The sequence below is a fragment of the Equus asinus genome, chromosome 3 (genome assembly GCF_041296235.1).
Source record: "Equus asinus isolate D_3611 breed Donkey chromosome 3, EquAss-T2T_v2, whole genome shotgun sequence".
In the NCBI taxonomy this organism is placed as follows: Eukaryota; Metazoa; Chordata; class Mammalia; order Perissodactyla; family Equidae; genus Equus; species Equus asinus.
Window position 1 is genome coordinate 91,347,149 of NC_091792.1, and position 16,281 is coordinate 91,363,429.

General features: G+C 40.0%; 1 protein-coding gene across 14 annotated transcripts in view; it reads left to right on the plus strand.

Moving 5' to 3' along the window:
* The window catches only part of FAM13A (family with sequence similarity 13 member A), a 313,429-nt gene that overhangs the window by 214,709 nt on the left and 82,439 nt on the right, over positions 1-16,281 (plus strand). For 2 of the 14 annotated variants that reach the window (XM_014842474.3, XM_070505404.1), the window contains exon 1: positions 5,774-6,117. The exons of 11 other annotated variants lie outside the window; for them this stretch is intronic. In XM_014842474.3, coding sequence (XP_014697960.1) covers positions 6,089-6,117 — 29 coding nt within the window. In that variant the 5' untranslated portion in view covers positions 5,774-6,088. Of the gene's footprint in view, positions 1-5,773; positions 6,118-16,281 lie in introns of those variants that run through there. One more of the 14 variants, XM_014842473.3, reaches the window with a different exon arrangement.

The window sequence follows — 16,281 nt, forward strand, 5'->3', positions numbered from 1 at the left end:
AGACCAAAAGAAAGGATTCTTTATTTCCTGTAGCCAATTGATAACATGTATTATCAATGGGTAAGTGTAATATTTATCATCTTTAAGAGCTTTTGTATGGGGGTAACGCTATGGCATTCAGATGCTGGCTTCATGCCATCCCTTTACTAGCTGAGTGCTCAGGTTAATTAGCTTCATTTCCGCATCTGTTACAATGAGCACAGCATAGATGCTCAGTAAATGCTAGTTACCTTATACACACCACCACTCTAGTTCCTTCTGTCTTTTTTTTTTTTTTTTTTTCACTTCGTCGTCGTTGATGATGGTGTGTCCTCTGACAAGCCCTGGACTTCACTCGTGGTCTAACACAGATTGCCGGAGAACAAGTTTAATCAGGATCCTGTACAGCAACACTAGAATATCTAAATTAAATCTACCCTAAAAATGTTGACTTCATGAATATGAAAATCTCCTATCAGATTTACTCATTACCATTAATAACTACTCTGTGACCATCTTGTAGAAGACATTGCTCCTTTGTGCATTTTACAGATTGATAAAAATTTGAGGAAGAAACCTTGCCCGAGAAGCACCTTCTTACTTTGTAAGAAAGGAATTATTTTAATAAATCATTTTTTATTAATAAACAAATCAATCTGATTTTAAAACAACATGTGAAAACAAATTAATGTGGCCAAGGAGTGTTCTTGGTTCTCTGGTTGTTTCAAATTAATGTTGAAATTAAAACAAATGAAGCCACATCATTTTTGGAGCAATTGTTGCTCTTGATAGCACAGGGGCAAACGCACGTACTGCCAAACACTTGGAATCATCGAAAGAGTTATGTAAGGAAATTAGAAGTCTGCAAGCCAGCTGAAGTGTAGAAAAGGAAATAGATAACCTAGGAGAAATTAGATGGTGTAAAACGCTTAAAAGAGGCCAAAAGTTTTAAATAGAATGTTACTTTTTACATCTCTGTGATGGCACATAAGTGTATAACCTTAATAGTTGCTTTCTTTAGTCAGTTATTGGTTATCGTTATCCTTCATTTGAACGTATCCGAGGCATCTACTTTATCTTAAGTATGGGCGTACAATGGGAAATGTTAAGAAGTAAATAGAAATATTGCTTGATAAATTCAAATCTAATCAAAGAAGCTATGCTTCAGTGTCTGGAAGTGATTGATTTATCAACTCATTCAACACTTACTGAGTGTCTGCTCTGTATCGTGGCTGCAGGAAAGATACTGTTCTTGTCCTGGAGAATTTACATTCCTGTAGGGAGATGATGTATAGGTTCAGATAATAGTAAAACTGTGTGGGGAAAAAAAGATAAATATTGTAAGATATGCAAAGGGCTATATAAGTTAAAAGGGGCAAAAGATTTTTTTCCAACTCGCCTAATCCTGATGTATGTGTAGGATTTTGCCAGGAGGGAAATGGAATGGGAAAATATTCCAGACAGAGGGAACAGCTCGAACAAATGTTTGGGGTAGAAAAGTTCAGAGCAGATTTGAAAATAGTGTCCAGAAATGTCTGGATTAGCTTCCTTAGGAGATATAAGCAGCTGAACTGGAGGGTAAATTGGGGTTAATCAGTGGAGAGTCTTGATGATCATATGACAAAAAGTGGGGTTCCTTTAAGTAGCAGTTGGGAGCTATTGAAATTTTTGAGCAGAGGATTGAGTGACCAGGTCACAATCACAGTGGGAAGCTCACTCTAAAAGTGAAATGTATGCTTTGGAGACAGGGTGAAAGGAGGCAGAACGATCATCTTGAACGTTGTATAATACGGCAGATGACCAAGGCCGAGTGATTAAAGAGACGTGACAGGAAAATCAACAGAGCTGGTTAGGGAGAGCAGAGGGAGGAGTAAAGATGATTCATGCTTTGATTCATGAAGAGAAGGATAACATCATTAACAAGAGGGGCCAGGAGGAGGAGAAATTTGGGAACCAGATAACATTAGGCTTTGGAAGTGTTGATTAGGGTGATAATATTAATAATTATTGAGCACTTATTATTTGCCAAACACTATTCTGCGTGTTTTACATGCATGATCTCGTTTATTCCTCAGAGGAACTTCAGAGCTCTTCCACAGCCTGCCCAAGTTGACGCTGTCTGTCTGTGGTAGAGTCAGGATCCGGTCCCCAGGAGTGCAATTCCAGAGAGGAACTTATTGAGCTCTAACAGAATGCCTGTACTGAGTGGTGTTGGAGTGGAAGGCGAGGACAGGGTAAGAGAGGAGGAAAGACAGATGAAATGAAAGGAGGGCGGAGTGATCAGAGACATTTGGGGAATTCTCAGGAAAGATCACAGAGGGCCAAAGACTTTCAGAAAACTGAAAGTGAGTGTTTCTGAGAAGTCAAGAGTAGGAAGGGATCTAAGAAAAGGCATTTAGATTTAGTGGCCAAAAGAGCATCGATGGCCTTAAAAACAGTTTCAGAAAAGTGGTAAAGTCTAAAGTCTGTTGGCACAGGGTGGAGGAGTAATTCGTGAGGAAATGGGAGCAGCAGAGGTAGGCTTTTGGGGGGAAGTCTGTCAGTAGAAAGGAGAGGCCAGAGGGTGGGAATGCTGACGAAAACTTCTTAAGGCTGGGGGACACTTACTTGGTCGGGTGCCTATTGGAAGGGGACAGATTTAAGATATAGGAGAGATCAGGCTTCTTCCAGAAGGAGAAAACGATGAGATCCAACACGAGGGGTTTGAGTCCTACAGGTGAGGACCTTTTCTCCTAGACTAGGAAGAAGTCAAAAAGAATGAGGCAAGATGTGTGTGTGTTGTGTGTGTTTTGGGGGGGAGGGTGTACTTAAACCCTTAAGTGTAGCAAAGAAGACCAAAGTCACTCGCTTGATGATCTTGACTTTCTCAGCAAATTTAGGAGGCAAGGTACTGAGTGACTGAGAGAGGTTCAGACTCATGGCCCTGGAGGAGATTTGTAACAGTTTCTGTGGGAATGCAGTGAAAAATCAGTTAAAGAGAACTAAAAAGGTTGCCACACAGTATTGAGGTTCATGCCGAGGTTAAATAGCGTGAATTTTTAGTATAACTAGTTGCCAGGGTTATGTGACTTTCTTTTGCAATGTTTAGCAGTCTGGCAGTAGAGAACCCAGCTGGCACGATTTATAAAGGGTGAAGAAGTGGAGGATGCTAGTGAATCCGTTTTAGAAATAACCAAATGCTGAGGAGAGCCAGGAATGTGCCTTTTTTAAGCTGCATGCCAGTTGCTTTGGGTGTAGGTTGTCCTCTGCAGACATGGAAAAGCGGCCAGAGCTGCTTAGAGAGCTAAGGAGAAGGAGAAGGAACAGGAGAGGCGGAAGTAAGGCAGTTAAGAAGGATGCACATTAAGGGGCTCAGGGCAGAGGAAATGCAGTCAGGCCATCAGAGTTTGAGAAGTTAGAACTGGCAGAGTTCGAGGAATGAGCTCCTGCTACCTGACTGTGAGGATGTTAGAAATAATAAAGGTGTTTAAGTGGTCAAGGACTCTGGCAGTGGGTGTGGTAGAAAGGAAGAGCCACAGTCCAGGTATGAATTCGTAAATGATCATCAAATAATGCCCAGAAAATAGGCCAAAAAAGAAAAAAAAGGGAGGAATTGTTATCAATAAATAATAGAGACTTGAAAAGGCAAGTAATTACTGAGGTATAGTGTTAGGTGATTTTCAAAAATAACCATTGACATCTCATTAGTAATATGGCATGTTAGAAGAAGGTTGATAGGAAGACAATTTATCAGGAACTATATATAGAATCAGATGTTAAAATGTGAATTCTTCTGGAGCCGGCCCCGTGGCCAAGTGGTTAAGTTCACGCACTCTGCTTCTGTGGCCCCAAGTTTCACCAGTTCGCATCCCAGGCACAGACATGGCACCACTCATCAAGCCATGTGTCCCACATAGCACAACCAGAAGGACCTATGGCTAGAATATACAACTATGTATTGGGGGGCTTTGCAGAGAAGAAGAAGGGGGAAAAAAGAAGATTGGCAACAGATGTTAGCTCAGGTGCCAATCTTTGGGAAAAAAAATTTGAATGGTTCTGTTCATCAGTATTTTACCTCTAGTATGCATTGAATGTAAATTGTAGTTCGATTTAGCATATTTTTGTAATGCTGGGTCCCTTCTATTGAACTCATATGTCTATTTTAGCCATCAGTATTGATGTGCTCATAAAATTCAGAAAAGACAAACTATTATTTCTATTTGAATTTTAACTATTTCCAAAAATATTTATATCTTATGAAATATTTTAAAAACTCATGTAGAATAGAGTAAGCAGTGTGATATGTAGCAGAGTTCTGGAGCAGACTTGAGAAGCTGTGATTCCAGTTTCTGTTCTGCCACTAACCTTCTCTTTGAATTTGAACAAATTACTTAATTTTCTAGTACCGAGTTCACGCATCAATAAAATAGATGTTATGATATACAGTAGTGATTCTCTAACTCAGTTAATTGAAGTTTTAAGCAAGGTGCAAAGGCATTTTGAAAAATAAAAAACTTAAGCAAATATACAGAGCCAAGTTATTGTTACTGGAGAATCAAATTAGAATTTTCCAAATCTAGAATCAAAAAAAGAATATATTGACAATTTCAATTTAGTTAAGTTCTGGACTTAAGTCAACTTCCTTTGTTTTAAAAGCCTGATTTGAGTTAATAATGTCCAAACATAAGCTTCAGGATGACTAATCCATTTTCATAAATATGATAGAGATTTAAGTCAGAAAGTGACATGTTTTTATTAGCAGGTATAGCAAAGGAAAGTAGACACTTAAAATAGGACTTGTGTTCTAAATTCAGAAATATCAGTGGTCTGTAAAAAAGAAAAGAAAAGAAAAATGTGGCAGAACAACAGGGGAGGAGGAGCCTTTTTTGGCCCTCTAAGCCCCCACCCTTTCTGAACCGCATGGTCCCTGGCTCTCTACCCTTTCATCTGCCACAAGCGATGCTCTGCGCTTTGTTGTAACCCTTTCAACTCTCATGATGTGGAGGAACTTATTAAAATGTATTTCCCCTATTCTTGCATGTATGAAATCTATGGATTAGCAGTTATGTTCCTAAAAATAACGCTTTAGTATTCCATACTGAAAAAGAAACTGTAGGGAAAAGCTGGAACATTAACAGGCATTTGGCAGACCTTTTGGAAAAACTGATTTGGTGTTACCTGTAATAAATAAATACATACATAAATAAATAGACAAATAACCACCAAAAAATGCTGTTGATGTTCTTAGAGGAAAATGACTATGTAAATAAACACATTAGATTTTATAAGGATAAAATGCAGAAATAATAAGTTGAAGTAATTTCCATGGGAGTAGACACTTTGATCCCTTGAGAACTTGGGCAGTCTTAGAACACATATTCTCCCCAGAAGTGGGAGCTACGTGCCTTGGGTGGTGTCACCAGTGACTGGTAAGCACCGCAGTGTACACAAACATCATCAGGAAATGCGGGTAGGGCGAGGGTCTAGAAGCATGCCTTCCTTCTAGAAAAATATCGCGCCTTCCAATCTACTGGTTGGTTTGCGTTTGAAAGGAAGAACCGGGACGGAATTTAGCTCTTGCCTTCGGTCACAGAAACCTTCAGTTTCAGAGGCAATGTCTTTCCTTGAGATGGGTTTCCTTGTTGGCAGTCTCTGTAAGGTGGAGAAGTAGGGGACTCTTCGCTCTTGCTGCACTTATTGGTTGTTTTCCCCAGACTGACAAGCTTGTCTGTGGAACTGCTAAGAGGAAAGTTTCGAGTTACGAGAATTAGGCAAGCCCACTGAGGAGCAGGAGGACTGGAGGAGGAGCGGCAGCTCCTTTAAGCACTGCGGCAGCTGCTCCTCTGATTGGCTGGATGATTCAGCTGCTTCCCTGGAACAAAAGGTCAAAGTGGACTGCAGTGTAAATGTAGAGAGGCAGCCGATAAAATAGCATTGCTGGAAGAAGTTTGGAGGCTGCGAGCAGCAGCTCACGGGCTGACTGCAGAGCAAGCTGCTTCTCCAGCTGTGAGGTGCAGCCTCACGCCCCGAGCCCTGCTCAGCCACTGTAAGAAGACGCTCACTGTACAGACGACCAAACTTGGCGTGGAAGAGACAGTGGTGAGGGTCCCTGGCAAATTTATACACAAGAATGGCTTGTGAAATCATGCCGCTGCAAAGGTAGTATTCCTTCTTCTTTGTTTTATTCTGTTCTGTATTTTCTGAGTAGTATTAAACCACATAACTTTGCCAGGACTTGTCATCTTTTAGTAATATGTTGCCAACTGTGTAGAGCCCATTGTACATACTGTTCTTCCCTAAGACTAGAAAATTTTAGTATTATACTGCTGCTTTTACTGACATTTATGCCCAATTTCTTTTTCACTTGATTGTTGTGTTATTGCCTTCCCTGAATGAAAATAAACATAAGAAAATATCTTTGAGGAAAAACAGAAACTGAAGAATATATTGAGCAGGTTTCTAATAAAACTGAATCAGCTTCTTACCAAGGTTGCGAAGCTGTGGTAAGCTCTAAGCCTGTTTTAAAGGATACTGATAAGGCTCAAGACTTTTTTTAATGCATCTTAGGATCCCTCCCTTCTGGAGTTTAGATCGAGGCAAGGATTTTCTATCAACCAGTTCATTATAATACATGGACATAAATGTTAAGGATAATATTTGCCCGTGAATAATTCTAGATAGGTTTATTACACAAATGACAGTTTTTAAAAAAGTGCTCTGTAAGAATGATTGAGCACAAGGCTCTGTTTGGCTCGGTTAGTGATTGTAATATGGCTTGTGGAGGGTAGGGTGGAGAACTTACAGCAGAGCAGAGGAAGGTGAAGTGGAACAAAGGGGCTCATGAAGGAGAACACTGCTGGAGAAAGAATACATGAATGATGTGTCCCGGAATGCTAAAGCTGGAAGTCACCTCCGTGGTGATGGACACCAGCCCTCCGGTTTCACAACAGCAAAACTGAGGCCTGGAGGAAGTCTCAGACGTGCCCACGGTCACATTTTATGATTTTTTAACTGACTTTGCCAATCATATTATCGTATTGGAACTTCAGCTGCTTTGCATGTATTGGCATTCAATTCCACAGAAATGCTTCCTTTAAGAAAACGATGGAGGGTTTTATTAGTGGAAATGATTTTAAAAATCAAAGAGTAAATATAGTTTATAAGATTGAAAAAAATCTAACAAAATGAATTTTATCTTTAAACATCAGGCCACCAATGTTTTGCTGAATGTCTGTGTTTTAACCATGAGAATAAAGTAAACAAAAATGTGGTGTTTGTTTGCAAAATGTTCCTACGGATGTATACTGTGAGATAGACCAGTGTTGCTTTTCTTTCGCTGTAAAGACAAGTGCACTGGAATGGGAGCTTGATGGGGGTGTCCCAATAATTCCTTTCCTAAAAATTAATAACCCACGGGGCAGACAGTGGTTTATGGACAGATCTGAAATTTTTCTATATTAACTCGGTGGAAAGGTCCACATGCTTGAAGCTTGCAAGAGACTTAAACTAATGTACAATTTTTGGAGTCTTGATTTGGTTTCCAACATTAAAGTAGGGGACTTGTTTTTCTTAAAATGACGTCCATTCTTAAGGGTCTTAAGTAAGTCGTATTCTAGATAAGAATATTGGATATTACTGAATTATTGTTTCTTTTTAAAGAAAATAAATCTTTATACTGCTAAAACATTGCTTAGGGAGTTAAGCTGATGAGAGCTGAAATAAACTCAGCAGTTTCCTCCACAATTATTTTGCACTGTTATTGCTTATCAGTAAACCTATGTAAGAGGAATAATTTGAATTTGCGTTCAAGAATGCTGATCAGTGCTTTCACTGTTTCCCTAGCTCTGAGAATTTAATTTGATTGATTACCCTGCAGTCTTCACTTCCAGCCCGTGCCTGCCTTTGATTATAAACCTCCTGAAGGCAAGGACCAGGATTGAGTGGTTCTCTTTGTTAAGGATCTCTTGTGAATTTAATCACTTGTGCAGAAAGCTTTCTTGTTCCTATATATAATTGCTTCTTCTACTCTCAGTTCAGTGTCTTTGGCTAAGGATTTCTGGGACTCTGGTAATGACAACAGTTGCCGGCCACCCCCACTGTTGCCCTGCCCTGAAGCAGGAAGGTTGCAGAACCTTGCGGTATGCGTGCCACACTGGCAGACGGGATGAGGGCTTCCCTCCATTCCGTTTAAGGGGCTGGAAATGGAATTAAAAGTGAATGAGTAAAATAGCTTTAAAAACCAGTTAAAGAAATTCATGCTATTTGTATTGAGTAGAGAGGCCAATGCTTCTCATACTTTGGGTACATGAGAATTGCCTGGGGAACTTATTTGTAAAATCAGCTTCTTCCTCCTGCCCTCCTTCCCTAGACTTATTGAATCTGAATCTGGCTGTGACAGGGAAAGTGTCTACATTTTAACAAGCTTCCTAAAAGCAAATCTGATACAAATGACCCACACAGAGAAGCAGTGATCTAAACTCTAGTTAATGATTATAGCTTGTCTGAAACCATTGACAGCAAGTAGAAATAAGAATCTAACACTATACTACTCAGCATCCCCAAATAGCATATTTAGTATCATGACCTTATGTGAGGTCTTTTTTCCATAATTGGTGCTTTCATTTACTCCATGGTCAGCGTTACCTATTAAAACAGAGCATACTTACAATGTTGCTTAATATTTTCTCCATGACTGAACACTCCCTAGTCTGTACTGCCAGTGATACTAGGGGAATTAAGACACAAACTCTGCTTCCGAAAGGTCCCATGCTAGTGAGGGTACAGACACACTACCAGATAATTACAATACCTGTATGGACGGTGTGATTAGCATAATAATAGAGATGTGCCCACATGGATAATAGTACCCAGATTTTATTTAACCTCATATAAGCATGTGATCTTATTGGAGGGTATGTTTGTACCCTAATGTCTACTTAGTTTATGATTTCCATGAGGGACTTTTTAGCCTTTCTTAGCAAAATGTGAAAATATGTAGAAGATAAATTTGTTCCTGCTAATCTGTAACTAAAATAAGAGTAACAAATGAGGTTGAAAGCTAAGAATGAAATAAAATACTTTGGTTCCCTTTAATGAATTTTTCTATCTTTTTATTACTTAACGTAATTTGCAGACTTTCCAGGATGGAGTTGACTATTTAGAAACTCATGATCTTTAGAAAAACCTGCAGAGGCTAAATGTTTAAAATGTGACCTTCTGTAAAGTGAAGAACTCAGGTCTTACAGTTCACTTCAAATGGCTTAAAGATAGGATCTTAGTACATATCTGTTCAGATGGTTAAATTGTCCCAATTATTTTTGAAAACACTAAAATATTTACATGTATTTCTTAATGATGAAACTCAACATACTGTATAGCATTGTATGGGGTACACTTGCTATCTGAAAATGTTCCCCAAAAAATGAGATAATGTCAGAAATAAGTGGAGAAACTATATTAAGAATTGAAGTAAAAGTTTTCTTTTCTCAGGTGATGTAGTTTGCCTTGTGTCACTAATGAGATAGTATGTTTTTTCAGATTCCAGGGTTTACTTATGCCTCAGTCTCTCTGCATGATTCATATTCCATTGCATTTTTTTCCTTAGGTATTTGGATCTGTAGGTAAGGATCTCTATCTTATGTACAGAAAGACTTCAATAGGCTGAGAAAGTCTTTACTTTGCATCTATGTCTATGACAAAACTCTTAACTTTCACAGCAGTAATTTGATTTGCTAGATTAACTTTCCAATAGCCACTAACTCAATTTATAGGCACAAAGAATAATGATTGAGGATAAAGTTAACAACACTAATGATTAACTTAGATTCCTTTGATTTTAATGTGTTGGTATCTGCTTTCATGTGTTAGCATCCTATTCTTTCCTTGGCTTATTTACCAAAATGGGGGTCTGAGATCAAAAATGTCTGTGTAATTCTCTTTTTCATTGCTTCATCGAGCAAATCATGATATTAAATATGTTACTGTACATTTATTTTGTGATGGTGAAATACATTGTAATTCGATATTGCAATGGCTCTTTTAAGAAGAATTATAGCAACAGGGTTAATTAACGTGTATTAGTGATCCTGCATGGGAAAATTTCACTGAAACTTCTTATCAGCAGAATTCATCTGGTCTTTCTAACTATTGGTCTTTAGAATATCCTTTTGCAAACAAGTAAACATGGCTCATATGGGGATCATGTGGGAGTTAACCAGGGAACAACCCAGGTAATTAGTGATGGTCCTGCTCGTGCATCCCCTGTGTGGTGTTAGAGAGCCCTCTACTGCTTGTGGTGGTGACACCTTCAGTTAATTTATCCATTAACTTATATTATTCCCAGCTTGTCGGCACTTTGATAGCACTCCCTACACTCTCCCCTCCTCTTCCACAAACACAGTCTAAGGGAGAATTAAAAGCTGCCTCACTTCAAATCTGGGTTAACCCTTAAGGGCTGTGTGTCTCAACTTAGACTTCGTCACCACTGTGGTCTATATTTGGTGGTAACGAGAAGTCATTGAGAACAAATACTGTGGGCTCTACTCTTACATGATAGTTGCGGTACCTCTGGAGTCTAGATATTTGCTAATCACTCCCAATAAAGAAGACAGTATGAAGTAAGGTGAGGATATTTTTAAATTTGACAGAGATCACCTAGTCTAAACCATTGAAAATGCAGAGGTGTTAGGTATTCAGCACACAATGGTGGGGAAAGCCATGGAAAGGTAGTAAATTTGTCATCAGAAAACATATCCAGACACTGACAACTAGCTAGCCATATGAATTTGGTCATTTTCCTCATCTATAAAATGGGACGATACCACCTGACATACTTACTTACAGGGGGAGTTTTGGAGTTAAAGAACATGATAGTTCTTTGTTGATGGTAAAACTACTCAGATGTAAAGGGTGCATGCTGCTTTTCTTTTGGTTTTGTTATCCTTGTACTTACAGTGCCTTTCAGTTCCTTGAATGCCAGAGTGCTTAACACAGTTAAGGAGATGCTCTATGGTTGCCTTGCCTTTCATTGGATGAATACTGGAAAGTGACCTAAAGAATGATTTGTGGGAAGTGCCATTGAAAATACCATAGAGTCAAATTTCTTTAAACTCTCAAAACTTTTTACCGTATTTTTTTCCCTGATACTTATATATTTAGGTGATGATCAGAATGAATTGCCAAAGAAATAACTTATACTATACAAAACCTTTTAAAAGCACTATTTATTCTTCCCTTAAGAAGAACTGGAAATAACTTCTTTTGGAACAGCTTTATTGAAATTTAATTCTCATACTGTGCAATTCACCTGCTTAAAGTGTACACTCCACTGATTTTTAGTATATTCACAAGGTTGTGCAACTATCACTATAATCAATTTTAGAATATTTTCAACACCCAAAAAGAAACCCTGTACTCATTAGCAATCAACCCCTAATGCAGACTGAGCGTTTATGTCCCCCCGAAATTCCTCTGTTGAAGCCCTCATCCCCAGTGTGATGGTATTTGGAGGTGGGACCTTTGGGAGGTAATTAGGTTTAGATGAGGTCATGGAGGTGGAGCTGCCATGATAGGATTGGTGCCCTTATAAGGAGTTGAAGGGACCAGAGAGTGCTCTCCCCACTCCCCCTCGCCCCCTGCTCCCCGCCTTGTGGGGACACAGCAACCCAGGAAGAGCTGTCACCAGAACCTGACCATGCTGGCACCCTGATCTCAGACCTACAGTCTTTAGAACTGTGAGAAATAAACATTTCTATTGTTTACAGCACCCAGTCTCTGGTATCTTGTTATAGCAGCTCAGACTGACTACGCCACCGTCAACCCCCATCCCAGCTCTAGGTGACCACCAGTCTACTTTCTGTCTCTATAGATTTGCCTCTTCTGGCCACTGCATTATATCCTTGCACAGATCATAACAAAACCAGGTGTGGAAATTGACTGTCGTTCTTGCATAAGAAAGACATGTTAATGGCAAATAGTGGGGACAGGGACGGTAAAAACAAAACAATAGGAACCCCTAGAAGTTAATTAAAGTACCTAAGTAAGGAAATAAAAATCCTGGGGAGGGGGAGAGCGGAGAGACACAGGATACATTTTAGAAAACTTTTAAGGTTTGGGGTCAGGAAACATGGTATGCTCTCGTCAAATATAAGAAAAAAGTCGGAAAACTTGAACTTCTAGAAATAAAACCAAGGAGTGAACTGCCTCACTCAGATCATAATGAATGGAACTAAAATGCTAGAAGAAGTTAAGAAGGGTTTAGAAAAAGCTTAAAATGATATATCAGTATTTTGCTCTCAGCAAAATGATGATGGAAAGCAACGTTAATTTCACTGTCTGGGTTAAAATAGCTCATGAAACTAAAATTAGGAACCAGAAGCCAGCCAGAGTAGACCACTGATATACTGTGTTGTATTTCTATAAGTGACTCTCCTTCACTTTCAACCCCTTGACTTTGCACCAAAAACTCCGGCACCTGCCCTCTCTCGGTCATCTCGTGCGCCAGCCTGGCACGAGCACCCCACAGTGTCTCCTCCTGCGTTCTCACACATTCTCTTGTCTTTGTTGAAGAGTTCTTCTCCTGTTCATTATATCCCACCAATGCCTATGGGACCCTCAAAATTCACCCCCCTCAGCTAACCTCCGCTAACCTGCCAGACTGCGTGTGCTTCTGAATGTCAGGTTTGGGGCTCTGGCTTCAAAGACCTAGATTTGAATCTCAGCTCTCCCTGGATCTGTGGCCTTCAACCCATTAATTTATCTTTCTAAGACTCGCTTTTTTTTTAATCTGAAAATCTGGTTAGTAATACCTCCCTCCAAGGGCATCTTTGAGGATTGAATGAGAAAATGTATTAGGAAGCTCTTAGTCCAAAGCCTGGCTTATTGGACGGGCCCTCCATATATGGTGGCTATGTATCTCTTTTTCGTCATAGTTATCAAATTTCAAGTTTCTCTTTCTCCCTGGCCTATGAATTCTGTGAGGTTGGGACCATACCTCATTAGCCTGGATATGTCCAGCACCTGTCGTAGGCTCTGATGAGTAGTAGATACTCAAAAACTGCCAAGAGAGCGTTTGCACATGATTGCGGAAGCTCACGAAGCCCAAGCGTAGTGAGACATGGAGCCTTCAGACGCTCGCCAGGTGCTCGTCATCCTCAAAACCAGTGTAAAATGGTAACGACGTGGAGACAGGTCCTTAACTTCTCTGTGCAGAGCCCTCCTCTAGCAGAGGGAGGATTTGTTGGGGGAAGATGACGGGGTAAATTGCATTGCTTTCTGCACATTTTTGTCTCCTTCAAGAAACCCACATTCAGAGTTAACAGTTTGGGAAATTATATATCTGTTAGTTAAAAACTATATTGAGACCTTTAAAAATATTATTAAAAAGAGTTATTGCAAGAAATTAGGAAAAATAACTTACTTCCTTCTTTCCTTCTGTAGGTATCCCCATATTCTTTTGGTTTTGTTTCAGTAACTAAAGACTGGAAAATATTTTAACTTGTTTATTAATGTTCTAAAAATATTTTCTTATCAACTAATATCAACCCCCCCCCAAAGAAAGTTACGGTATTTTGCATTCTGAATTACTGCCTCCTTAAGGCAATCATTATATGTCTATGATAATGATAAACATCACTCTTCTGAACAAGAATCTCAGACGAAAATGAAAGCTTCCAGCTGCCTTGAAAATAGTTTTGTGACTAAACCGAAAACTTCTTTAAACCCCAAACAACCTTTGGGTTTGCAGGGAGGTGAAGTAATTTTCTCTTCCTGCTCTCCAGCCAGAACAAACAGATAGTGTGTGGCAAGGCTGTATTCAAACCCCCACTGCCTGAACATATCCTTTTCTGAGTTCCCTGTTCAGCACAGAAAGTACAGTGTTTACATTGCTGGCATAAGGGCAGAACTCCCACCTCTAATTGTGCCATAGGAGAAAAGAAATTATTCAATTAAGAATGGGGGAAAACCATGGCACAGTTGCAATTTCAAGTCTTGAATAAAAGGGAACAAGATAAAGTAGTCAGCATACAGATATCTGAGAAGGCTTCTAGCTGGCAAAATTAATTTTACGAACAGTGGATGTTTTCAAAATATTTAATCAAACAGTAGTGTTAGCGCTCAGCCAAGTCTTGATGCTGAGTTTATTCAACAGCCATTTACTGAACACCTGGAGTGTTCTAGGTACCTTGCTAGGTGCTGGTGGTACAAAGATAAAGACGCATCCAGGAAGGGAGGCCAGCATCTGAAGGCACAAATTTCCGTGTGGTGTGCTCAGCACTCCCTTATAGCTGTGAGCTGAGTCTCTCAGAGCCTGGAGGAAGAAGCAGCTCCCTCTCCAGGGTGCTGGAGACAGCTTCCCAGACTAGAGGACACTTGAGCTGAGACATGCAGTATGTGCCAGGCAGAGAGAGGTGGAGGAAGCATTTAAGCTACAGGGAACAGCACGTACAAATGGGGAGCGTTACCAAAGTGCAGTGCGAGATCTGCACAGGTATGCTGGACTTCGATTGGGAGGAACCTGTGTGCCAGGCGTAGACATTTAGATTGTACCCCAAAGGCATTGGGGAAGCAGGAGAAGTTTTTAAGGTAGGAGGCTGAATCTGGTGAGTGTATTAAGGATAAAGCAGTGTGGGTGGCAGGGAACAAGAGTACTCCCCCTGTGAAAGACCAAGGCAGTGAAATGGAAAGGACAGATCAGATTCAAGAGACTTGTCTTTTTTGTTTTTTTTTTTTGAGATAGCATCAATACAACTGGTGATTGACCAAATGTGGGGGCTCAGAGAGAAACTTCTTCAAGGAGAGCAGTTGGCTTGTTAACATGACTTAAATATTATAACAGGAATGAGAATTCCATCCTGTGACTTCTAAGCATGTCTCCAGCCAGGACTCGGTGAAGGGCACTGTGAGCCTCTTGGCTGTGTCAATCGGCAGGTAGTTATGGTTCACTTTTGACCTTCTAAACCGTATGGAGAGATGCAAAAGTAGAAGATAAAGCAACTCCACCCTGCCCTCCTTAAAAACTGCTCCTCTTCCCCCACATGCATGCATCAATTTCTTAAAGATTGAAAGCTCTTATTCAAAGGGGCATCGAGAGATGAAACTCAATCTGCACTTCTTTGGCCCAGAGTTGATTCTGGCGGTGGGCAGAGAAGGAAAGAGTGTCTTCTCTGTGTCTTGTGGGAACATAGATTTAATACAGCACCATTCATTGAGTGTGCATTATATATATCAAGCAAGGTGCAGGCCTGGAAATCTAATCCCATGTCAGTATGGGAAATTGATTCTATTCTTAGCATCTCTACAGATGAACTTTCAGAGCCCGAGCTTTTTGTAAGATGGAGACACCTTCATAAAGCAGGTTTTTATTTCTGAATTTGGAAAAAAAATTTAGTAGATGTATTCGTTTCCTTGGGCTGCTGTAACAAACTACCATGAATGGGGTGGCTTAGAACAACAGAAATTTGTTGTCTCACCATTCTGGAGGCCGGAAGTCCCAAATCAACATGTTGGCAGGGCTGTGCTTCCTCTGAAGGTACTGGAGAATGATCCATTCCAGGGCGCTCTCCTAGCTTCCAGCAGCATCTTGGGTGTGGCAGCACAACTCCAATCTTCTCATGGCGTTCTCCCTGTGTGCATGTCTGTCTCTGGGTCCAAATTTCCCGTTTATAAGGACACTAGTCATATTGAATTAGAGCCCACTCTAATGCCTTCATTTTAACTTGATCACCTCAGTAAAGACCCTGTTTCCAAATCAGGTCACATTCTGAGGTTCTGGGGTTAGGGCTCCAACATATCTGTTTGAGGGAGCACAATTCCACTTCTAACAATGTATATCAATTTTCCACTAAGCAATCGAAAAAATGGTAGAAATTTCCTATGTTATTGAGAAAAAAGTTCTAAATTTTTGGAAGTCCTTTTGTTTCGTCCATTTGTTTTGACTCCAAAATAATACCTCTTAGTGTTGGCTAAAAATTCATGTCCTGTGAATATTAACAGCCTCGGCTCTTTGCATTTACCCTTTGGTCAGGAAAATCTATTTGCTCTTGAACGTCAATGATTTGTTTTTAATTCTACTGGCCAGATGTTGCATTCTAGTCACAACATACAAATAATAAAACTTTGAACAAAGCTGCTTGGGTTTATAGGGAAGAAGTATACATACATCTACAAAAATATCCCTCAAAATTACAGCTACCAACACTCAGGTAGGAAAACTTTTACACTGGGCTTCCAAAAAGAATAGGGAGATTGTTTTTTCCCATGTTCCTGAACGGGCCAAAGCAAAAATCTGAGCAGCAGAACACCAGCTGCTTCCTCCCTCCAAGC